Here is a 23,596-nt window from a genome sequence, read left to right as displayed (position 1 = left end):
TGTCACATGGGACTCATCTCTCTCTTCGATGTGACAGTCTTTCAAATACTTGAAAACAGCCATAATTCCCCACAAATATCCTCTTGACCTGTTCCTCCTCCAGACCCTTGACCACTCTGACTGCACTTTCCAACTTTCCAATGACCTTCATACTGGCATTTGGATGTACACTGACTAGGACAAACCGCAGAGGGATGATCGCCTTCCTAGGCCTGTAGCTTTCCTGGCTGCCATATTACACTACTGACTCACCGTGAGCTTGGAGTGCGCTAAAAGACCAGATTTTTTCAGCTAAATCACTGTCTACTCATACCTTCCCCTCTATTTTGTTAATGAAGGTGAGTTTTTTGATTTGCAATAATTTTATACCTAGTAAACAATTTCATACTCCAGAGAGACCAAAGAAGAAGGATTGATATGTGCAAAAATATTTACGGCAGTACTTTTTGCTACAGCAAAGAACTGGAGGCTGAGGGGATGTCCATCAACTGGAGAAGGGCTGAAAAAATTATGGTATATGAATGTGAAAGAATAACTGCACAGTATAAAATTATAAAAGGGATTAAGAGAAATCTAGACGATGTATGAGCTGACAGTAAAGCACAATTTATATACAATGACAACCATGTTGTAAAGACTTAAGAGCTCTGATCAATGCCGTTCCAATTCCAGAAGACTGGTAATGAAGCAGGCCTCCATCCTCTTGGTGGAGAGGTGATGGACTGTAAGGGCAGAATCAAACTATTTTTAGAGATGACCAATGTGTGATTCCCGGTCCCCCCCCCCCCCCCGATTATATTTGTCTGTTACAAGGGTGGAGAGGGGCAGATTTAATTTTCTTGGGGGAGGAATAAAGGGAAGGAGATGACTTCTTGGGAGGGAAGGGTAATGAGAAGATACTGATGCAAAAAAAAGGGTTAAAAAAAAAACATTTAAAAATATCCAGAAAAGAACAGAACCAAGTTCAGAAAGGGGACACAGACAAACAGGGCTATGTTGGCCACATAAATTAAAGATATACTTTAAAATTACTCAAACTACACATGATAGAGATTCATGGTTTCATAATACAATTCTCCTTTTCTATATATTTTTTTGGCTAATGTTGACAGATTGGTCACATTTGTTGATGCTTGTCAAGTTCACAATATAAGAGGAAAAAAAATTCATCTTATTAGATTTGGCCTAATAGTTTTAGCCAGTAAGATCTTTTAGAATCCTATTATAATTGTTAACTGTTTTTGAAAAGCATTCCATCTATGCCTTTACCCAAGTCACTGATGAAAACATTAGATCAAGGCCATGTCCAGACCCCTATCGCATTCTGCTAGAGACCACTTTCCACACTGATGTTGAATGACGAATGACTACTCTTTCAGTTTAGTCTTTTATCTTGTTCTAAATCCAACTGAACATACTACCTTCTAGCCTGAATCGCTCTTTTTTTCAGAAAGGACAGCATGTGAAACTTGGTCAAATGATTTACTAAAATCTAGGTAAATAACTGCAGCATTCCCCTGACTGGGCCATCTAATAACCCTGATAAGGAGGGAAATAAAATCAGCCAGGTGTGACTTTGGGAATGCTAGCACCAGCTGCTGCTCCTCCTGGCCACCGCTTGTTTTTCTAGCATTTGATACCCACCCCTTTAACAATATGATCTATGATTTCTCAGCCACAGAAGTCGAGCTCCTCATTCTACCATTTGCAGGCTTTCCTCTCTTCCTTTTTTTGAAGATCAGGACACTTGCCCTCCTTTAGTCCCCTCCTGCGCTCCATGATTTTCCCCAGATCCCCGATTGTGGCCTCACGAGTGACATCTGCCTCTATTTTTCTTGAGAGGTCAACTGCCCCTGGTGACTTGAGGCCATCAAAGGCAATCAGGCACCTCACTTAACTTAGGTGTCATCTTCTTAACCAGCTATTTCCATCCAAAGAGAATTCTCCTTGGCAAAGGAAACAAAACTGACGTAAGAGGGCCTTCCTCTTGGCTCTCAACTAGATTATCCACCTGAAGCTGGAGTCCTGACCCTTGTTTCGTCTTCCTCTTTTCCTCTGTAGTTAAAAACCTTTTAGAAGCTTTAAAAACTAAAAGCTTTTTCTTCTGTTCAACCTCCCTCATAATCGAAGATATGCAAATTAAAACAAAGGCATCTACCAAATTGGCAAAAACAAAGAATTGACCAAATGATGTAGAGTTGTGTAATTCAGTCATGTCTGACTCTTCATGACCCATCTGGGGTTTCCTGGGGTGGTTTGCTACTTCACCGCATGGCCTAAAATGGACCTGAACCACAGCGGAAAAAAGCAGTACTAGGGAGAAGGCAAGCTGGTAAGAGAGAGGGATCCAGCTGGCTCTACCTCTGGGTGCTGATGAACAAAGCCTCTCTCCTTGAGGCAGAGGCAGCTGGTCTCATGTGGCTTGGCTCTGCTTGGTCCTGCCTTCACTCATGCTATTCCCCTTGCCTGGAAGCCCTCACCTGCAATCTCTGCCAAGTAGAATCCAAAACTCCTTTGAGGAGGGTCCAACTCAGCCTCCCTTCTTTTGAATCCCTATAAAACTTAAATATGCCTGTCTTTCTCTATTGTATGTATTTGATGTACTAAACTACATTGTGAGAGTCTTCTAAGTAGTAAGTATGCCCTGTTCTGAATCCTGGGTGCACATACAGTAGGTATTCAATAAAGAATGGATGAGTGGAAAAAACAAAACCAATTCAAGCTGTCCCAATATGGTCAGGGCTATCCCGGGAGGGGAGGTTTCCTGGCAAGGGTTAGAGGAGGCCTGTGCAACCTGTGGCACTGGGGCCATAAGCAGTGCGCCAAAGGACTTCCTCTAATACAAAGGATATTTTCCTCTAACATTTTTCACTGGCGAGCAAGTGGCCCACGGGCCACAGGATGGGCAGGCCTGGGTTAGAGGCTCACCCCGTGTTGTGCGAAAGGAGTCTCGTTCAGGTGTGGGTTGGCAGAGAGAGAGTCCTTGGGCGAACCTGTTCAATTCAGAAACTCTGCCGCCTGTGAGACATAGCACAATGGGATGGAGACACAGGGAAGGAGGTGTTTAGGCTGGCACACCCATTTGTTGAATATTCGGCAAAAGTGACATGAAAGCATGTTCCCAATAGATTTCATTTTCTTTACTAAATGATAAACAAAAAGGTCCTACTTCAGCTGCTGGAGACAGCTGTTCAGATTCTTGAGGGGCTCCTTGCTCACAGTTGGTGGGGGCCTGAGCAGCTCCTCGAGGAGGGAGGCAGGGACAGGGCAGTCCGGAATTTTAACGGGAGTCACAGGGTTGGAATTGGTCTCTCCCTTCAGTTCCTTCCTCTGAAAAACAAACATATTATTAGCACCTACGTTTTACAGAGAGAGACAGAGAGAGACTGCAGGGGGGAGGAAGGGAGAGAGGGGAAATGTGCAAACCCAAGATGATAAAGATGTGCAAAGCCAAGCTACCTAATTCTGCATAATGTTACCCAGTTATTGCCAGGAGGGCCCCCAAATTCAGCAATTACAATGCCCATGTTTTCACGCCCCCCGAGTAATAGCTTGCATTTATATAGCATTTTAAGGTTTGCAAAGCACTTTACATATGCTAAGTCAGGGATTATGTTAATTTGCAAAACTTGAGATCTTCAACATAAACCCATTAGATATGAACACAAGAGTTTTCCATGAAGGACTTTTGGCATCATAAGGAAATGCTACTTGGTTGTCAGGTTTCACCATTATTTTACTGGTACACTTATTTCAGATGGATGAATTACAGCAATTCACCTCAAATTTATGAAACTCCTCTAAAGACAAAGCGGGAAAAGCCAATACAAAGTGGGTCCCGGGTATGCTGTGGCCCTAAACCAACAATGAGCGGGACCCATGGCCTCTGACCAATTATTCAGGTTGGGCAGCACTCGAACCTATTCTCCTGAGCAGGATGAGGCCCAGAATGTGCCATCTGGCTGAATCAGGTAGTTGTGCCTACTGCCCCTGGGCTGACAGGTATATGCTCTTGGTGTGGCCCTAATGATTTTTCCATCACAAAGCCTCTTCCACATGTGACATTAACTAAATACAAACTGGCGGCTACAGAGGGGACATGATTCTGCTGGCCAAGGCCCTGAGGCTTAACTTCGTGGCCAGTCCTGGGGAGGGAAAGGGGGCACTTCTGCCCTGTGTGGGAGTTCAGGCCAGGGTCCACTACCTTCTTCATTTTGCCATGCTTCAGGTCCAACTTCAGTTGCTGGTTTTGCTGGAGCAGAGTCTTCATGCTGTTCTTCAGCTCTGTCACCTTAGCCTGAAGGGTGAATTTATCTTTCTGGGTCATCGAAAGATCTTCCCGTGCCATGTCCAGCTCAGTTTTGATATTCTGGAGAGAGAAGTGAGAGGTTTTTTCAGCTACTGCGGAAAATCAGAAGCTGAACGATTTCCCGATGGCTGAGGCAGGCCTGGCTTTCCCTGTATGAGTATTCTCTCCCACAGGCCTCTCCCTGCTTCCTGGGGCTGAGCAAGGGGAGGTGACATTGGTCCTAGTCTGGATTTCCAGTCCTGGTCCCTGCTTAGTAGGCCGTGGGGCTGCCCAAAGTAAAAGCAAGAGGGCTTTGCCCACACTGGATGCCCCTGCAGCCGCTGCTTGGCTTCGTCAGAACTTTCTGAGGGCTGCCTGTCATAGAAGCAGCACTTCTGCAGGTCAGTGGATGGGATGGACTCCTAAGGGCAGGATAAGGATGGAAGCTGTGATTTCATTTGTGTAGAGAACGCTGATGTGATTACACTCACTTTATCCAGGCAGGTGGGTGGCTCCTCCACAAAGGCAAGCCTTGGCAAGCTGCCAGAGCTCAGAGTTTGAGTGACTCACTAGCTGGAAAAGCCAGCAGGGGGCGGGGGCTTCTGATGAGGCCACTCTGCCACCACCTCTCTGAAATAACGAACCTAACACAATTCCCCAATATTCATTTTAAAAGGAGGGAAATGGTCCCAGTGAAGACAGCACAAGGCCAGTACCCCTCATTTGGATTGGTTTTTGCGTTCTTGGGCCAGCTACGAACAGAAGTTAGACTATTCCCATGAAATAAAAGTTTAACTTTACCTCTGCCCACCAGAAAAGCCATTTATGTAGAGGTGAGTAATGTGAGCAGTTGCAGATTCCTTTCCCCTTCCACGGGGACAATCCCGATTAATTGCAAAGGATGAGGACAATTCTGACACTGAACTTTGTCAGGCATGTGTCTAAGACTGCTCAGGACCATTACAGTTTTCCAACCAGAAAACATGCTCTCCTCGGCCGACCCTGAAGAGCCCCTAGCCAGGGCCCCTTCCTCAGGGCCATCGGGACTTCAGCTACCTGCAGCGCCAGCTGGATTGCTTCCAATTCCTTTTGACTGTGCTGCTCATTCAGATCCAGCTGCTGCTTCAGGGTCTGGATTTCTCTCTCTTTCTGACTTATCTCCCATTTGAGATCTTCAACCTAACGGAAGAGAACAGGAAGCAAGCCAGAAAGAACACTGTTGAAAAATAGTTCGTTAATCCATTAGACGTTACATATTCTTAAGCAATGTGTTATATTTGTGTGCTGTAAATGACACCTTATTCCATTTGGAAAAATTCAATAGTGTTGTATTAATTCATTTAATAACTGCCTAACGAGATGAGCAAAATCAACAGCCTGCTGCTTTTGGCTCTCTGATGACGTAGCCTTTTAAGGCTTTTACCTCTTGGTTTTCAACAGGCTGTTTGTCCAGTTGTTCATCCAGCTGCTTCTGCAGAAGCTGCAGCTGAGCCCGAGCTTCTGCCAACTCCTGCTGGAACTGGGACACTTCCTGGCAGTGTTTTCCCTCCTGCGCCCTAGGATGGACATAAGGGCAAGAATAACATTTCTGTGCTGTATGCTTCTTTTTGGCTGTAAAATCTCTGGGTCCAGTCTAGAAGCGATGGCACCTGTCCTTGCAGTCTGGGTCTTTGTGATGGTGGTGTATATAAGACATACAATGATGTTCCCAGAGCACCAGGGATTTATGAGCACACAGACTCCAAGAAACAGGTAAGCAAACAAGTCTGATAATGAGATGTTTGGATGGGCTTGTCTGATGATCCTGACCATGTGCTGTCTGCACTGGTCACAGTCACCAGATGTGTTTTAAGGGGGATTTATTACATGCCTGCTAGTTACCCTGAGGTGTGCCACCAAGGCGTTTGTGTGCTGGCACAAACTCTGCCTTTCCATTACATCAGCTAAAAGCTGCTTTCTGGAGTTCTCTTAGAAAGTGGGCCAAACTGAAACTAGGCTACTCCTCCTGATCTTACCCAACAGCCCAGTGCTGGATGGAGAAGTCCAATGGTAAGCATGATCAAACCAGGAAAGTCTGCATTGTTAATGACCAAGACTTGACAAGAAACTAAGCTCTGTGCCCCTGGCGTCTGGACCTCAGGAGATACTGAAATGTATTAATAATAATACCCTGAATGGCCAACATTTGTTAAGCGCCTACTATGTGCCAGGTACTGAGCCAAGTGCTTTACAATTACTGTCTCATTTGATCCTCACAATGGCCCCGTTGGAGTACGTGCTATCATAATCCCCCTTATAGCTGAGAAAGCTGAGGCAGACAGAGGCTGAAGGCTTTGCCCAGTAAGTGCCTGAGGACAGATTTGAACTTGAGGTCTTCCTGGCCTCGGCTAGCAATACTCACTGCAGATTGTCTGCTTCTGCTTGGAGCTTCTGGACCAGCTGTTCCTTGGCCTGCAGCTCCTTCTTCACCTCGCACAGCTCCAAGGCCGCAGCTCGGAAATGACGGCGGTTGTGTCCAGCATCAGCCTTAGCTGCAGCCACCTATGGCAAGAGGAGGCAAGAGGCAGGTCAAGAAGCCTATTAAGGTGCATTTTCTGGGAAATAAAGAAGCATTTAAGTAGACCTTTTTACTTCTCGTGTAGACAAAAGGGCTTTTAAATCGTACTCCTTGAAGGAGGCTGAGAAATGGCTTGGCCACTCCACCTCTGTATTACTTATTTCTAGATGTGGCAGCTGCCAAGCCCACATAATGTCCTGTGGAGCCTGGTCTGAGACTCAGAGGTAGCAGGAGCGGGCACAGCCACCCACATACACCTGAGCACACACGTACCTGCTCCTTGAGGCTTCGAACTTTGGCCTTCTCCTTCTCCAGCGCCGTCTGTAAGGTCTGAACGAGTTGTTTCATCTGCTGATCTTCCTCCTCTTTGCGCTGTAGAACTGCCTGGACCTAGACCACGGGAGGGAGGGAGGGTGGTGTGCTGCCCTTTCAAGCGTCTGGGGGATCACAGTCAGTGTAAAATTCCAGGCCATGGGTGGGTGGGTGCCGCCACGGCAGGAGACCTTAGGGTGGGGGCTGCATGCTCTCCTTGGCACCAGCTCCCAGCAGGACCCCGGACACTCTGATGTGCTACTTAAAGACGCAACAATTTTAGTCTCTGTGAAGAGACTAAGATGCTTTCCCAGAGAACCTATGTAAAAATGGACTACTTAGTTTGCAGGATGGAAAGACTTTGCTACTATTGCTTAGCCTTCTCAAACACGAGTGGTCCTTATTGGACTCCCCGGCCAAGGCCCCGATACGTGAAGTATGATTTTTACCATAGGAAACCTCCAGATGAAGAGGCTAAGGAACAACCCTCGGGAACGACCAAGACAATAACAATCTCCACTTTTCTAAGCAAATATTAAAAAAACCAAACCATGCGTCAGCCATGTTGATTTGGTCCTAGAGGATAAAGCTGTGCCGTAAGAAAACATCTTGAGTAAAATTACCAACTAAACCACAGCCTTATGAAACACGGATAAATGTTTTCATTTCCACTGTGAAAATTCTCTCTCAATAAGGATAGATAGGAAGAAACAGTAATTCTGCTTGTGGCTGGCTGGCAAATTCTTCCACTCCTATTCTTTTTTTTTAATTTATTTTTTATTTTTAGTTTATGACACTCAGTTCCACAAGTTTCTGGGTTCCAAATTTTCTCTCCCTCCCACTCCTCCCCCCGGCCCCCCAAGACTGCATGTAATCCAATGTAGGTTCTACACATACCTTCACCTTAACACTCCTAACTATTCTTAAAGAAAGATGTGTTTTGATTTTAACCAACCCACTAGCACAAGGTTCCAAATACCTGCAGGTTCAGCTGCACTAAATCTGCCTCCCTCTTGGCTAACGCCGTTTCTAGGATACTGTTGTGCTCCCGTAGGGCTGCGTTGGACTGTCCCAGACCCGTCAGTTTTCCCCGCTCGTGTTCTAATTCAAGAGCCAACTTCTTATTTAACTCTTCAAGACGTTTTATCTTCCTCCTAAAACCTCTGGATTCTTGGAGCTGGGGAAAAATCACAATAAAGGCTGACTGTGATCTGGGCCGGTTGTGCACTTTAGTGAGTATTCTGATGAATAGTTATCACACAGACTAGTGTTTGAGGAAATACTGTGCCAACAGAGTACGTTCCAGATGTACAGAAGTTGCATTAACGTAGTTCTACTCAACAGAATGCCAGACAGCAGTCAGCAATACCAAAACACGAGACTGGTGCTCAAGACTCTGAGAAAGCAGCTTAAACCATCACAACCTGCCATAACTAGGCAACACATTACTACAGCACCTAGACCCCCTCCCACCTTTCCTGCCATTTTCCATTCTCCGCCCTGCAGCGCCCCTTAACCTCTTCCCACCCAAGAGAAAGCAGAGACAGCCACCTCATCCTCCAGCTCGATGACTTTTTCCCTGTACTCTTCCAACTCCTGGCTGGTCAGGGAGATGATTTCCTGGAGCTCCTTCTCCAGCACCATCTTGCTATGACCGACGGTCTGGAGCTCCAGCTCCAGGACTTGGATTTGTTCCTGAAGACAGAGGGGGCAGGTTCAGTGCTTCCTGCTTTACGAGGGCACATGACAACAATCACTCAACATGTCTGCTTCCTTTGAGTGAGGGAAGTTTTAAGGGGCAGGATCTGGTTTTGGTCACTTACATAAGTTTCATATGTAATACAAATATTTTAACACATTTCCTTAGAAGCTTTGTTTAGAAGGAGTTTAACTTCATGTACATTTTAATACTGTAACAAAACAAAACCATGGGGCACAATTTTTGTACTTGATTGGTGAAAGTTACAGAAGAGTTCTGAGATCAGGAAAAGGACAACTTCTTTCACAGGAGGGGCCTATACTGTATGTTACAAACAAGCCCCCCTCATGGGTCCTGTGACAGCAATGGGGCAGCAGAAACTGCCCAACAAAGTATATCCGAAGTAATAAAGGCTATGGGACATTTAAGTGGTAGTTAACAATCCATGATATATAAACAATTAAAGAGAAAATCTATGCACACAACTGAAGACTCCTTTTGTCTGATTCCCTAATTTATCCTCCAATAACTTCTCTAAAGGAAAAAAATTACCATCTTTCTAATAAATTAGATTAGAGCTGGAAGGACCCACTACCCTCCTTTTTACAAATGAGGATGCTGAGGCCCAGAAGGGGGGGAGGGGGTTGCAACTGATGCTCTTCCCCCTACACCTGCACTTTGAACCCATGCCTCCACATGGCAGAGAGAGAAGGTGACATCTGCCTACATTTAGAGCTTGGTTGTTTCCTCCATCTGTGACCTGGGCTCTGAGTTTGGTTAATTCTGCCTCTGAAGATTCTTTGGCAGTGAGGGCTTCCTGGAGGCGGCGGCTCAGGATGCCCACTGCGTTCTCATAGGCTTTGTGCTTGGCCTTCATCTCTTTCTGGGCGCTGGTCAGATCTGAACCCAATCGCTTCATCTTCTGCTTTTGTTCTGTAATGGCTCTGGAACACAGTAAAAGAGAAAAAAGAAAAAAAATCTGAGCCTAAAAACCATCAAATACTGAAACGAAATAAAATGTGTAACTTCATATGATCTCAGAGCTTAGAAGGAACCTCGGCAGGCCTCTAGGGCTAACTCATGTCCCAATATGATCCAGGTCAAGGTCCCAGGGAGGAAGTGACAGAGAGTGACTCATTAAACCAATTATAAGACCTGCATAGTTTTCCAAGGTTTCAATGTGCATTTTCCTCTTCTCAGAGCTCCTTGGGAAGGGTCCCAGGAAATGAGGGGAAAATTCTCTCTCCTTAAAAAACAAATCACTCACTTTCCCCACCCTGAATCATAACAATAAATTAATTCATATTCTGTGACAAGTTGGAGAGTGTGTATGGTGTCACTGAAAGATCACGGGAGTAACATCCAAGATAGAAATAAGTTTTGCGAGATTTCACATGTGTAAGCAGTATCACATTTCTTGACTGTTCAATGGATGAAGAAGTGGTAGGGAGAGAATTCAGAAATCAAAAATTAAAAAAAATATGAATGATAAAAAAAAATAAAAAACTTATTTAAGAAAGAAACAATTTAAAGAAAGAAAGAACAAATATGGGGTGGGGTCCTCCCATTCCATTCCAAGCATCCCTCACAGATAGTATGCCAAATGCCCTTTTTGGTCCTCAACTAAAAAACGAAGGATTGGAGAGATGAAGTCTAAGGCTACTTCTGACTCTGAAGTTCTTTGATTAAAAAGTGTGATTCGAAATCTAAAAGGTAATGTCTGGGCCACTTCTACTTACAGGTTAGAGTTTGCCATTTTGCGAAATAGAATGGCTACCCCCAAACAGGACACAAACAGAATTTTTGCAAGATGAACTCAACTTTAAATGTACTAGGGAAGCTCCCCATTTACAAGGACTCTGAATTGATTCCTTGTGTAGGGCTGTGGAACCTTTCACAATGTAAGTAACAGATTCCCAGTTTGTCCAATCTGCCAACCTGGCATATCCCACCTTGGTTGCTTTTTTTTTTTTTTAAGGTGGACTATGCCCACACTGCCTGTTGACAAACAGGCATCAAACCAGAGTGTAATAATATAAAAACGCCAATTTCATTTTAGGCTTTGGGCTATTCTGGGCAGAAGAACAGGCTAATAAAAGTTTTGTGGGCTTGTAAACTTTTCTCCTTGTTCACAAGCACATGTATATATTTAACAAGCACGAAAACAAACCTGAGGCATACACAATTAAAGGTAAGAAGCCCAAGGGTTGTATCTACCAAATGTTTAAAAAACTAAAACCTAGAGAGGGACATATCCTCTTTCATGGATTGTCATAAATGAGGAGAAGTAACAAGTACACAGGATAAGAAGGTATGTACGGCATGAGATTTTACACTTACAGAAGAATTTTATAATGCAGGAGATCACAGAATCCTCAAAGCACTGAAGCATGTGTATGTGTGTGTCTGCATTTTCATATGGAGATAACTATACATACACACCTATATATCTATGTAGGTATGTGTTGGTAAGCAAAATGGGCTCCTTAGCGCTTAGTTCACCCAAGTACCCTTGAATAGTTTGGCTTTTGTTTGCTTTGAGTAAGTCAGTGTATTTCACCGAGTCTTACTAAGTGTTAAGCCCCAGGCCCAAACCCCTATTAGGTGTAAAACCTTAGTGGGTGTGGATTGGCAACTAAGGTAGGCCCCAAGGTGTGGCTAACTCCAGGGAGGGCCTAGTTTACAAGTCTGGGAGAGCAGAGGCTTTTAGACCACAGTGGGTTTAAGTAGGCCTCTTTGTGATTTTAGGTCACATGGGTGAGTCGCATGTGTGACTCACCCCGATCCTGAAAAAGATATAAAACCCGGGTTTGGCCTCCACTTCCTTGGAGCTCATTCCCGAAGCAGTGGTGGCACGCGTGACTCTGGGCCAGCCCTTGTTCTGAGCTCCCGGGCTGAACCTACATGTTGGTAACTATGAATCTGTATTTAGCCTGTCTGTATTTAGTCTGTCTGTTGATGTTTGCAATTTGTTTGTAATTTGCTCTGAAGTTCAGTGTGCTGGTCTTTTCCCCTGAACTAAGTGAATGATATTTGTATGCTGAATTAAAGTAAGCTTGTCAACCCCTTCACTTTGCTTTCCTTAGTTAAGCAGATCAAAAGAACCTGTGCTGTTGGCAGCTTTCTGGGTGCTGGCTGTGGGTGGATCTTACACCCCCACAGAAGTTGCTAGCCGGATTGTTGAAACAAGGTATCAGTCCATATACAGGTACCTAAATTAGGAAAAACTACTTGTGATAAAACCACCCCCACATGAAGACTGCCGCGTGTTTCTCTGAACGTCTGTGTGCATCACCCAGGCAGCAGGCGCGCAGGCCAAGCCATCAAGCTTGGGCTGTACTTACTTTCTGGCTTCTAGCTGCATCTGTTCTACTTGTTGCTTCAATGCATCATTCACCTCTGTAAGAGACGCCATTTGTTCTCTATCAAACTGCAAAGACTTGAAAATGAAAGAGAAGGACAAACAATGTGAGAGGTTTGGGAAGGAGCCGTCTTTCAGTCTGCTCTGTGCGGGCCTGCTTTATGGGAGGAGATGCCATTTTGACAGGGGCCTGCTAACTGGGGTGAACATTGTGACTCCAGGGACACTGGAGGCGGCGTGAACATCTACATATACACAGCCAACAAAGCACTATTTGGGGGCTATCTGATGTCTCAGCTGTTCAAGTTTTTCCTCTGTGGATACCTGCTACTGGCTGCGTGGAGAGCTCCACCCCCAAAGACCTATTCTTAAAATAAGGCACTTTGGAGGAGCCAAAGAGTTGAACACTTGTGGAAGAGCTCCTGGTAGCTGAAGTGATCTAATTAGAAATCCCCATGGATGACGCTGCCAGCACTGTCCAGACCTGTAACTGTGTCTCCATTTCGTCTCGTTCTCTCTGCACCAGCTGGAGCTGTCCTTCGAGGTCGGACATTTGCTGCTGAACTTGAGACACTTCCTTCTGTAACCTGGAATGCTCCACTTCCACTGACTTCTTTTCACCCTGAAGCTTGATTAATTCCTGCCTCAGATTTCTCATCTCTGAGTCCAGCCTTTTTTTGGTGGCTTTCAGTTCGCTGATCAGCTGGTCCTTGGAACTTGCATCCCTCCGGTACGCTTCCACCATCACCTACTAGGACATGCTAGAATTACAGGCCGTTCTTAGGATAGGCTGTCTAAGGTGACTTTTTTAAATGAAAAATCCTTATTTCAATAGTTTCCACGCTCAAGCTCTATGAACAACTTTTTTTAGGGGGAACTTGTGATAAATCTATACTAAGAAAACCAATCAAGTCAAGGGTTAAAAGTCTGTCCTCATGATCAACTGAAAGGCAATGCTTCAATCTACAGAGCACAGTCTATCAATATGAATCTTCACTTGTTACTTTCATTTGGAGGAACCAATGAGGAGCATCACTCTACCTTTTGTTGAAGAAACTGCTCCTTCACTTTCTGAGTCTGTTTTTTCAGAGCGATGCTTTCTTGCTGCAGGTTTTCCACCTGGGACAGGAAAAACAGACACACTCTGTTACACCAGCCCCTGGGATCCAGGGAGACATTCAGTCCAAAGAACCACCAGCCAAGAGCCTGTTTTTATGCAGCCAAGCATGAAAAAAAAAATCTCAAAGACCATCTATGTTGTCTTATCCTTCCAGCATCCCATGTTCCCTCACAACCTTGAGGCATCCTAGCCCTACCCTACCCTCTGCCTCACCCCTGGCTTCAATCAGCAGACAATTCCTGTTCATTTGACTTCTATAATCCCTTTCCTCTTTCCACTCACAAGGCCATTAACCTTATTTGGGGCCTCCTCACCTCTCACCTAGACTATTTATAAGTCTTTTAATTGGTTTCCCTGATTCCAGCCATCCCCTTCTCCAATCTATTTTCCACAAAGCTGACATCTATAAAGTTTTATTGATGTCTTTAGTCATTTCCCAACATATGACCCATTGACAGAGAACTTTGCTTTGTAAAAAAGAAATAGTCAAATAAAACCAGCCAAACTAGTGGGCATGTCTGAGAGCATAGGCAAAGTTCCACACCTGTGGTCCCCCACTTCTCTACTGGAAGGAAGTGTTTCACTAGCTGTCTTCTAGAACCAATATAGGTCATTACTTTTGACTTGAGTTCAAAAGCTTTTTAAATACTGTTTTCACCCACATTGTGGAGTCCTTGTGTATTATGTTCTCCTGACTCTACTTCCTTTGCTCTGTATCAGTTCATAGGAGTCTTTCTACACTTCCTATTCTTACAGGACAAATACTACTCCATTACATTAACACATTTTGTTTGGTCATTGCCTGATTGGTGGGCATCCACTTTGTTTCCAGTTTTTGTGGCCACCACAAAAAGTGCTCCTGTGAATAGTTACATATATGCCTTTTCTGCCTTTGACTGCCTTGGGGTACATGACTGACAGTGGGGTCACTGCATCCAAGGTTGGGAAGAGCTGCCAAATTCCTATTTCTAAGGCACGGGTATAGTCATGTCATTCTCTTGCTCAATCATCTTTAATGGGGGCATTATTTGCATGCTTCTAGAATAAAAATAAATAAATTCTACTACCTGGCATGCAAAACTCTCCACAGTCTCCCTCTCACTTGCTACTCCAAGCTATTTATCATCCTTTCATTTATTTTTGCTTGCTACTAGCTGTCTCCTCAAATTCAGTATTTCATTTTTGTGCCTTTTTATGGATGACCCCATGCCTGGAATGGATTCCTCCTTCTCTCTCTGTCTCTTAGATTGCCTAGAAGCCTTTGAGGTTCAATTCTAGTGTCTGGTATGACTATGACATACATGAAGCATTTCCTGTTCCCCATGGAGGCTGGATACTTCAAGCCCACAAGAAGAGTGGGATTTCCCTTTGTTTTTCTATCTCTACCACTGAGCCCCACATAAACCCTCCCGGTCATACCTGACAGTGCTGCAAACCCTGAAGACAGACTGAATGAATGCTTTCCCCGCTTCCTAACCCAGAGATGTTTCTAGAGATGCTCCGATAGTTGGGATAGGACTGAGGTACAATCATCAAGTCAAAACAAAGTGTCAGTGAGACTGACACATTTATTGTTAAGAAGGGGGAGGACAATGTCTTGAACTATTAATCATCAGGCTCCTCGAATTCCAGCAGGTACAGAAGGACCTGGGGAAGAGTCTGCAGTCAAAGATTTAGGAAATCAGTCACACTCTGCCAATGCACCAAGTGCAGGCTTCCTTCCTTTGTTCTCTGAAGTACACCAGTGACATTTGAGAGATGAGTCAGATGGACTGTGGGCCCTACTTAGTCTGGCCATAGCGACAAAGTGAACAAAATACATTAAAACCAACCTCAGACTGTTGTGCCGCCAATCCATCCTTTATTCAGTCCAAAGTGATTTTTCCTGAAGCTCAGGTCCAATCATGTCACCCCTTGTGCCTCACCCTCTGGTCCCCAAACTCCTGAAGCTCCTTATCGCCTCCAGGATCAAATATAAAATGCTCCGTTTGGTGTTCAAAGCCTTCATAACCTGGCCCCCTCCTCACTTTCCAGGCTTCTTGCATCTTATTCCCCAATATATACTCTTTGATCCAGTGACACTGACCTTATGACTGTTCCATGAACAAGACCCTCCACCTCTCAGCTCTGGGCATTTTCTCTGGTCACCCCCCACACCTGGAACACTCTTCCTCCTCCATTCCACCTACTGACCTTCCTGTCTTTGTTCAGCACAGTGCCTGGCATGCAGTAGTCACTTAATAAATGTTTATTGACTGATTATTTTCAGATGACAAAACTAAAGCTCCAAGGTATGAAGGAATCTGCCCTATGTCACACAGTACTAGTACAAGTTAGACATGAAAGCCAGGTATGGTGTTCCTCTCATAAGGCCATGTGAATCACCTCAAACTGCTGGTGCACATGACAACTGCATAATTCTTTCAAAAGGCAAGTAGTACGACTTAACTGCATGTTTCTCTGACTCTATACATAGCTATACGTACTAATAACACTTTACATATATTACTAACAGTAGTAAGAGGAAAACTACCATGACTAAAAAGAAGTAGCTGCTAATGGCTGGATCATGTGCCAGAGGCCATGTGGCTCAAGGAGGAGACGCGGTGGCTTCCAAGGTGGCCTGGAAGACAAGGCTCCCTGCACTGGTCTTCCTAGATTCTGTCTCTTCCTCTCAAGCCAATCTCTGCCCCTTGGGAGCTCTAAGAAAAACTCGTATATAAACTTAAAAAACATTTTCCCAAGTAAGCACCTCTCTCTAACCCCAGCATGTGTCACCCAACAAGCGGCCTGCTTCCTCACCTGGCTGCACTTGACAGCTATCTCCTGCCTCAGCTGCTCCAAGAGCTCCGAGGTGGCATCTGCATCCTCCTCGAGCTGCTGGGCACCACGGTCAAACTCCTCCTTGCCCGCCCGGGCCGCCTGTAGAGCCACCTCCAGGACGATCTTCTCGTTCTGCAGAGACTGGAGCGTGTCGTCTTTGGTGGCCGCGTCTCCCTGGAGCTCCTCCAGCCGGGCCTGCAGCTCCTCGTGGCGGGTCTGCAGCTCGCTGAGGGCCTGCTCGCGGGTGTGCAGAGTCTCTTGACTCAGGGTGAGCTGCTTCATGAGGTCCAGGTGCTCCTGCTGCAGGGCATCCAGCTGCAAGTCTCGCTGATGCAGAGTCAGCTTTACCTGTGGGAAATCAATGCTGTAAGCCACCTCTATACAGCACCACCCCTCCAGTATTCACTTATCCCTTTTGTGGGCAGCTGTCTAGGTTTTAAAAACCAACAACAAATACTTGGGTGCTGGCTATCATATCACATGAGCACATACCTCATGCCTAAGTTTTTGGTTCTCTCAGACCAGACCTGTGGTCTTATCAGTGAAGGGAACGGTATGTGTGTGAGCTCAGTCTAGCTCACTGATAACTTGTATCATAGAATTTTCTGGGGCCCTCAGAGGTTAAATAATCTGTCCATGGTTACTGAGCCTGTGCTGGAGGCAGGATTCGAACCTAGGTATTCTGGACCAAAGGACTGCCCTCTTCCCACTGTGCACACCCCTCTATGCACAGGTATACATTAGACAGTGGCAATTAACCCGGTGATTTTACAATTAAATCAAAACAAAAAAACTAGCCCAGTGAACAAAAGTATCTGCGTCCCTATCTGGGGTCCAGGCTTTGGAAACGCCCTCACCTGCTGGAGCTGTTGCTCCAAGGATGTGGCAGAATCAGCCATTTTCTGTAAATGTTCCTTCTCATCCTCAAACTCCTCCAGCTTCCTCTGTAAGTCTTCTTCCACCAGGGACTTGGCTTCTTGGATCTGAATAAATGCCGCTTCCTGGTCCAGCATGTCTGCCTAGACACGAAAGCCATGAGACAGTTACACACGAGACAACACATCCCTCCGCTCCTCACCAGGCCAAAGCTCACGGAAATGGGTCTTTCTGAAGGTGAACAAACATCAGGACATGAAAGTACCACAACAAGGGAGGGCATTTTGCCTTTCAAAACAGAAAAATGAGGGAGTGATGAAAAAAGATCGTAAAAGTATTTCTCTCCAAAACAAAACCTCAGCAGACTTCCTCAGGATGTGTCACTGGGACCAAAGATCATATATTCAAGAGTGCCACAGGCACCTAGAGGTAGGATGATAAAGCTGGGGGCCAAATAAGTCACTGTGCCAATGGGAGGGCCATTCATAAGACGAGATAAAGAAACGGTCTTGGGAACTACAGATGGGGGAATTTCATTCATCTTTAGAACTGGCAAGTCAAATCAACAGAAAATGGCAGAACAATTGGATCCATAAACATACTTGGGTATAAGCACAAGTCAACGTGATTTCCTTATAGGGAAATCAAGTCTAATTAATCTCCTTGAATTCTTTTGAGTGTATGGATAAAAGGGTACCAAAGGACATAATTTATTGGTTAGAACCAAGGATTTTCCCTGTATCTCCCTTTGAACAATGGACTCTCAGTGGAGGCTCTTTAAATACTCATTTGAACGACTGACAATTTCTACACCAGAGGCTGTTTAAAAATCACCAACCCACAACTCAAACCCCTGCTTAAGGGAATGCTTTGCCATGGACAACAAGAACTACGGAGAGGCAGAAATAAAGATGAACAGTGGAATGATTTCCTGGATGAAAAGCAGCTAATAGTACGCTTCCCTAGCGACTGGTGTCACAGTCAATCTTAGGTATTTTTACAGATGATCGGGAAATGACATCTGGCAGTTAACATCATCCCAAGTAGTGAAATTCCAAGCTGGTGAGGATGAATCTCCATGAGATCTCAAATGCCAGGAAAACAAAAAAGGTGGAAAATAGATAAGACAATAAATGCTCTTAAAGATACAAAACGCAAATGATCCTGACATCTCTGTCCTGATGTGACCAGATGTCAATGTAGGAAGAAATAGAAACTTCTTAAAGATTCAACCCAATAGAATGTTGGCGATCATCCAGACAGGTGTTGGAAACAGAAAGACATTCAATCCAAATCACCAAATACTTGTTAAGCAACTACTACATGAAGGCCTTGTGGACACAAAAGACGAACTCAACCACAGTCTCTGCTCCGGAGTTTACGTCTAGTGAGACGGGTAAGACACGTACATACAGAAGCAAGATACATTTAGAACTCATTGGAAGTCTCCTTTTTTTTCAAGATAGTTTTTCCCCTGCTCAGGGTGTGGGGTGGGTAGAGGCTGTTCTCATTTCTCTGTCAGCTGACCAGCCCTTTTGTACATGGGGAGCCCCAAGCTCTCCCCACTATCCCCTCGTATGCATGAGGAATGTGTCAGGGAGCTGCTAGTGGAGGGGATCTCTGGCCAGTGCAGTGGAGGCCAGCGTAGGAAGCAGTGAAAGGGATGGCTTGAACAGAGAGCAACATGAGTCGGGAACCCTCATTATAGGTTATTCTCACAGTCTGGGGGAGAGGGGATGAGGGCATGAACTAGGGCAGGGTGGGGAATCCTGTGGATCAGAAATGATAGAAGTTGAAAGATACACATGATGATAATTATTCTTCCCATGCACAAAATCACAACTGTATCCAAACTCTTAATACACGCGGGACACATGCAGTTCTTGGCTGTAATCCAAGACAGACATAACAGAACAGATGCACTAAGGGGATTTGGAACTTGCAGAATCACAGCAGGCACAGCCGGGACAGAGAGGGGCTTGGTAAATTAGGAAATACATAATGATCAGGTACTTTCTGAAGTGGGGAAGCAGTAGCTGTGGGAGTATAGTAAGGTATACAGGACAGCTGGCAGTTATGCTGAAAATTAAACTAGGCCCTAGAGGGATTTAGAGCGTCGTTCTTTATACAAGGAGCACCGGGGGTTGGGGTGGGGTGCAGCTTGACATGGGGAGAGACAGAAGAAGGGGTTGAGCACTACCCCAGATTAAGGAGGAAGAGGCAGGAACCACAAAGAACAGCAAGAGAAGAGAGGTGGTGATGGTGATAGTCAGAGTCAGAATTCAGGTGGGTTAACAACCTATCCCTGCTTAGAAGGAAGAAATCTTCCTTGAGTCTGCGACTAAACAATAATGGAAACCCCAAACGAGACAGATTCTTACCTCTATGTTCTGTAGCTGGACAGCAATACGTTCCTTTTCCTTGATGGACCTCTGTTGAGTCTCTGTCAGTTGATGGGACAATGACACATTCTCAAGTTTAAGGTGCTCTAGAATGCCTGCCTGGGTCATCTGCCCGACCTTGGGAGAAAAAGGAGAGAATCTGAAGTTCAAAAGTTATTGGATTCATAAGTGGAAGAGACATCTTCCTTTGGGGTTTGCTAAATTTATTTCCAATACCTACATGTAACCATTTCTACCCAGTGTTCTTATTAAGATATAATTAGCTCTAAGTAATCCAGAACAGTGGGAGTCAAGCTAAGGACCATCTGAGTGATCTCGCCTGCTTAGGAAGAACGCATCCTATACTCATCCTGACTTTCTGCTTCCAAATGGTGGGAGTGTAAATAGGTGCCCTCTTTGCCAAAGACGGCTGATCTGGAGGTGATTGTGATGTGGAAGAAAGAGCTATCTCTGGAGCTGGGGAGTCAGAGGACCTGGGTTTGAATCTTGAGGTTGCCTATTATTAGCTGTGCGACATTCACTTAATCTTTGGGACCTATTTTGTTACCTGTAAAATGGAGACCATCCTATCTTCCTTCCAGAGTTGCTGTAAGGACTGAATGAGAATGTACAAGAAGTGCTGTGTATGGTGTAAAGGGCTTTATGGGTATCAATTATCTTTATTAGTGTTCTTAAGAGATAGATTGATGGAAATCTGGAGGGAGATGACAGGGGCTTGTCTGAAGACCTTGTTTTGTCTCACATTTTATTAACAAATCGAAGACAAGTGGCATGTTTAGAAAACTCTGTAAATGATACAAAGCTAAGAGGGAGCAGTTTTATATTGAATGAAAGAATTGAGATTTTTAAAAGATCCTATTAGAATCAAACTATTACCAGGCACTGGACTTGTGATTTCATCAGAATGGGGAATCTCAGATGAGGGAACTCCCTCTACTGATGCAGGTTAGTACCTTCTTAGAGACTAAAAATCGCCAAATGAAATTAGAGGAGGACAATTATAAAGTTTTATATTTAATATAAAAAAATTAAGGACAGGATGGAATAGACTTGGTGCTTAACAGTAGTTTTTGTTGCTTGAAAATTCCACCAGTAATACAATGGGGCTTTCCAAACTCTGATGCACTGAAGGCTTCAGCGCCTCCAACAGTCTCAGCATACTCTGCATTAGTAGTATTGTGTCCAGTTTTAGGGGTTCCTACATAAACTGGAGCACTCACAGAAGAAGGTGATGAGGGTGTTAAGTGTCTGGAAAGTATGTCAGAGAAGGAAGGAAAGAAGGAGCTGGAGTGATTATCCTGGAAAAAAGGAGAGCCTTGGAAGGGGATACATCTGCTGCCTTCAAATATTTTAAGGGCTGTTATCTAAAGAAGCCTTTAAAAAGTAGAACTAAGACTAATGAGTAGAAGTCACAGGGAGCTTGATTTCAACTCAATATATATGGAAGAAGTTAATAACAGAGCTACCAAACAATGAATTGGACTTCTTTGTTAAATAATAACACCTGACACAAATATGTATGTACATATGTATATTTGTGTCAGGTGTTATTATTTAACACCTGTATATATGTGGACATGTATATATGTGTGTATGTATGTATGTGTGCACACGCACACATACACACCCTTTGTTACCTCATCTAAAGCTAACAATAGCTGGTAGACAGATGCTACTATTATCCCCAACTCTGAGAGGTAAAATCACCTGCTCCAGGGAGTGTTTAGAGGAAGGATCTGAACTGTGGTCCTCCCACCTCCCAGGCCATACTGCCTTCTGAAGTGTTTAAGCAGAGGCCAGGTGATAAATGTGTGGGAATTTAGAAAAATGATAACCTCTGAGTTCTCCTTCAATCTTTTTAAAGACTGAGTCTCCATGTCTGGCCCAGGCAGGAAGGGCAGGGGCCACTCCTGAGCACACCCCCATAGCTGATTGCCATGGAAGCTGTGAATTGCTCCATTTCTGGCCTGAACCATTTGCGCCTCACTGGCAGCCCAGATGTCCCCTGCTCCCAGGGGGTCCCCAACTTCTGTGATATTTAGTGCAGAAGCCAAACTGCCAATCACAACCCCCAGACTCAAGCGATACCTGGCCTTAGCCTCCCCAGCAGCAGGGACTCCAGGTTGGTGTCACTAGGCTTGGCACCTTCTTTCAATACTGAAAAACTCTAACCTTGTGGTCCTGGCCCAAGGCTTATGGATTCCAGTTTGAGAATGACTGCTCTGGTCCCAATTGTGGATTGACAATGATAAAGCACACACAAGCATCTGAGTCCCATAAAGCGCTGCAGAAAGCAGGATTGTTACAGCTCTTCTTAGTCTGGTGCTATGATCCACAAAGGGACTGTGCTTACCAAGCACTGACACAGCTGAGCAAAGAACCAAGCCTTCAAGACCAAAGACTACATTTTATATGTGAATAAAAAGACCAGTTGTCTAAAAGACACAAACCATGGCTGGCCAACAACAGTAAGGAAACTCAGGAATTGCAATTTAGGTCATTCCCTGGCAGAAAATTAAAATAGTATTAGAAAACGTAAATTGCTTGGTTTAGTAATAGATCTAAGTAAGTAATAAAAATCCAACCTACTTTGGGAAAAAAGTGTAAACCTGAGAACCCTTTATAAGTTTGCTAATTCTTACCCCATGTGACATTAACTTCAAGACATGTAACTGTGAATGTGTGCTAAGGTACTAGGGCAGAAACAGTTCAGAGCCATAAATGCTGATGTGCGTATGGACGCCGTGAACACAAGGCCTACCTGGATGTGGGCCATTTCGCTCTGCAGCCTGACCCGGGCCTCCTGGGCCAGGGCCAGCTGCTGCTGGTACCACTGCCGGACCTTCTGCAGTGACGTGATCTCAGTCTGGGAGGCCTGGAGCCTGCTTGTCAGCGTGCTGCGCTCCAGCTGAACCTGCTGTAGTTGGCTCTGTAAGGCCGTCATCTGCTGCCGAAGGTCATGCACTAAAAACAAAGGCCACGCCAACATCAACATCAACTTTCCCACTTGAAGGGTCAGAATTCTAATAACAAGTATTCCTTCCCATCAGGAGAACACATACAGAAGGGGACACCCCCATCTGTCTGAACAGGCCAATAATATTCACTGATCACTGGCAAACCTCTGCCTGTGTCTGTGGTCTAACTGATGGCCCTGGACCCTGCCCAGTGGCCTTGTGTGCCTCCACAGGAAGTCCACATGCTATACTGTGGCTTTGTTTGAATGCCTTCCTCACATTCTAAATCTCTAATAGGGGAAATTAGGTAACACGTTAGAAAGGTAACACCATTTACTGACTGGCTGGGCACTGTCCTATACAGGCATGCCCATCAAGACCAAGAGGCACTGGAGATAGTCTGGTCCAGTGGATAGAATGCTGCTGGACTGGGAGACAGGAAGATCCAGGTTCTAATTCTGCCTCAGACTCTTAGCTAGCTGTGTGACCTCTGTGCAGCTTTGCCACCTCAGTGCCAGGCCCACAACAGCTACCTGTGTTATCTTTGCTCAGGATGCTCTTCTGCATGTCCTCCACTTTTCCCATGAGCCTCTGGTACTGTTCCTCAGCCACCTGCAGGTCGTTGTTGGAGGAAGCCAGACTGGCGTTTTTCGCCTCGAGGGTGTTCTGCAGGTCAGTCATGGCCCGTTCCAGATCCCAGCAGGACTGCTTCAAAGTATCCACTTCAGAACTCAGTGAGTCCTGTTTCTGCTGGCTGCTTCGGCTCTGCTCCATCTGGGCCTGAAGCTTGGTGTCCAAGGCTGCAAGCTGGGCTTGCAGCTCGGTCTTCTCTTTAAGGGCCTGAAACATTTCCCAAACAATGAAATGTTACCTTTTCAGAAAAAGAGACCCTTTCTCACGAGCAGGACATCTAAATCAATAGCCATCTTGAGGAATGTGGTGTGAACAAGGTGAACGGTACTGTAAAATAACATAAGCACAAAGTGACTAGGAATTATGGATGACAGGTCTAAGTGATAAGAGTGGATTGTGGAGAAACTGCCTGGGACTCTGAAGACTTCTGAATGGTCCTTTCAATTTTTTACCTTCAGCAAATCATGTGCCTTTGCTGGGCCTTGGGTTTCCTAATCAGTAGAAGGGGGGTGGAATGAGACTACAGAAACCCAGAATCTCAGAGATGGAAGGAAGGTCTTGAAGGCCA

At 45.0% G+C, this 23,596-nt stretch overlaps 1 protein-coding gene across 2 annotated transcripts in view; it reads right to left on the bottom strand.

The window, feature by feature from the left end:
- The window catches only part of GOLGA3 (golgin A3), a 43,266-nt gene that overhangs the window by 4,762 nt on the left and 14,908 nt on the right, over nucleotides 1-23,596 (bottom strand). For both annotated transcript variants that reach the window (XM_036753569.1, XM_036753576.1), the window contains exons 7-23: nucleotides 22,929-23,235; nucleotides 22,200-22,402; nucleotides 19,418-19,555; nucleotides 17,018-17,179; nucleotides 16,140-16,508; nucleotides 13,259-13,336; nucleotides 12,702-12,965; nucleotides 12,201-12,295; nucleotides 9,584-9,800; nucleotides 8,709-8,852; nucleotides 8,137-8,334; nucleotides 7,119-7,235; nucleotides 6,690-6,829; nucleotides 5,712-5,844; nucleotides 5,345-5,467; nucleotides 4,205-4,369; nucleotides 3,170-3,330 (exon numbers count right to left, since the gene is read on the bottom strand). In XM_036753569.1, the coding sequence (XP_036609464.1) occupies nucleotides 3,170-3,330; nucleotides 4,205-4,369; nucleotides 5,345-5,467; nucleotides 5,712-5,844; nucleotides 6,690-6,829; nucleotides 7,119-7,235; nucleotides 8,137-8,334; nucleotides 8,709-8,852; nucleotides 9,584-9,800; nucleotides 12,201-12,295; nucleotides 12,702-12,965; nucleotides 13,259-13,336; nucleotides 16,140-16,508; nucleotides 17,018-17,179; nucleotides 19,418-19,555; nucleotides 22,200-22,402; nucleotides 22,929-23,235 (3,014 nt within the window). The remainder of the gene's footprint in view (nucleotides 1-3,169; nucleotides 3,331-4,204; nucleotides 4,370-5,344; nucleotides 5,468-5,711; nucleotides 5,845-6,689; nucleotides 6,830-7,118; nucleotides 7,236-8,136; nucleotides 8,335-8,708; nucleotides 8,853-9,583; nucleotides 9,801-12,200; nucleotides 12,296-12,701; nucleotides 12,966-13,258; nucleotides 13,337-16,139; nucleotides 16,509-17,017; nucleotides 17,180-19,417; nucleotides 19,556-22,199; nucleotides 22,403-22,928; nucleotides 23,236-23,596) is intronic.

This window comes from Trichosurus vulpecula, chromosome 1, assembly GCF_011100635.1.
Source record: "Trichosurus vulpecula isolate mTriVul1 chromosome 1, mTriVul1.pri, whole genome shotgun sequence".
Classification (NCBI taxonomy): Eukaryota; Metazoa; Chordata; class Mammalia; order Diprotodontia; family Phalangeridae; genus Trichosurus; species Trichosurus vulpecula.
This window is presented reverse-complemented; position numbering and strand designations above follow the sequence as displayed.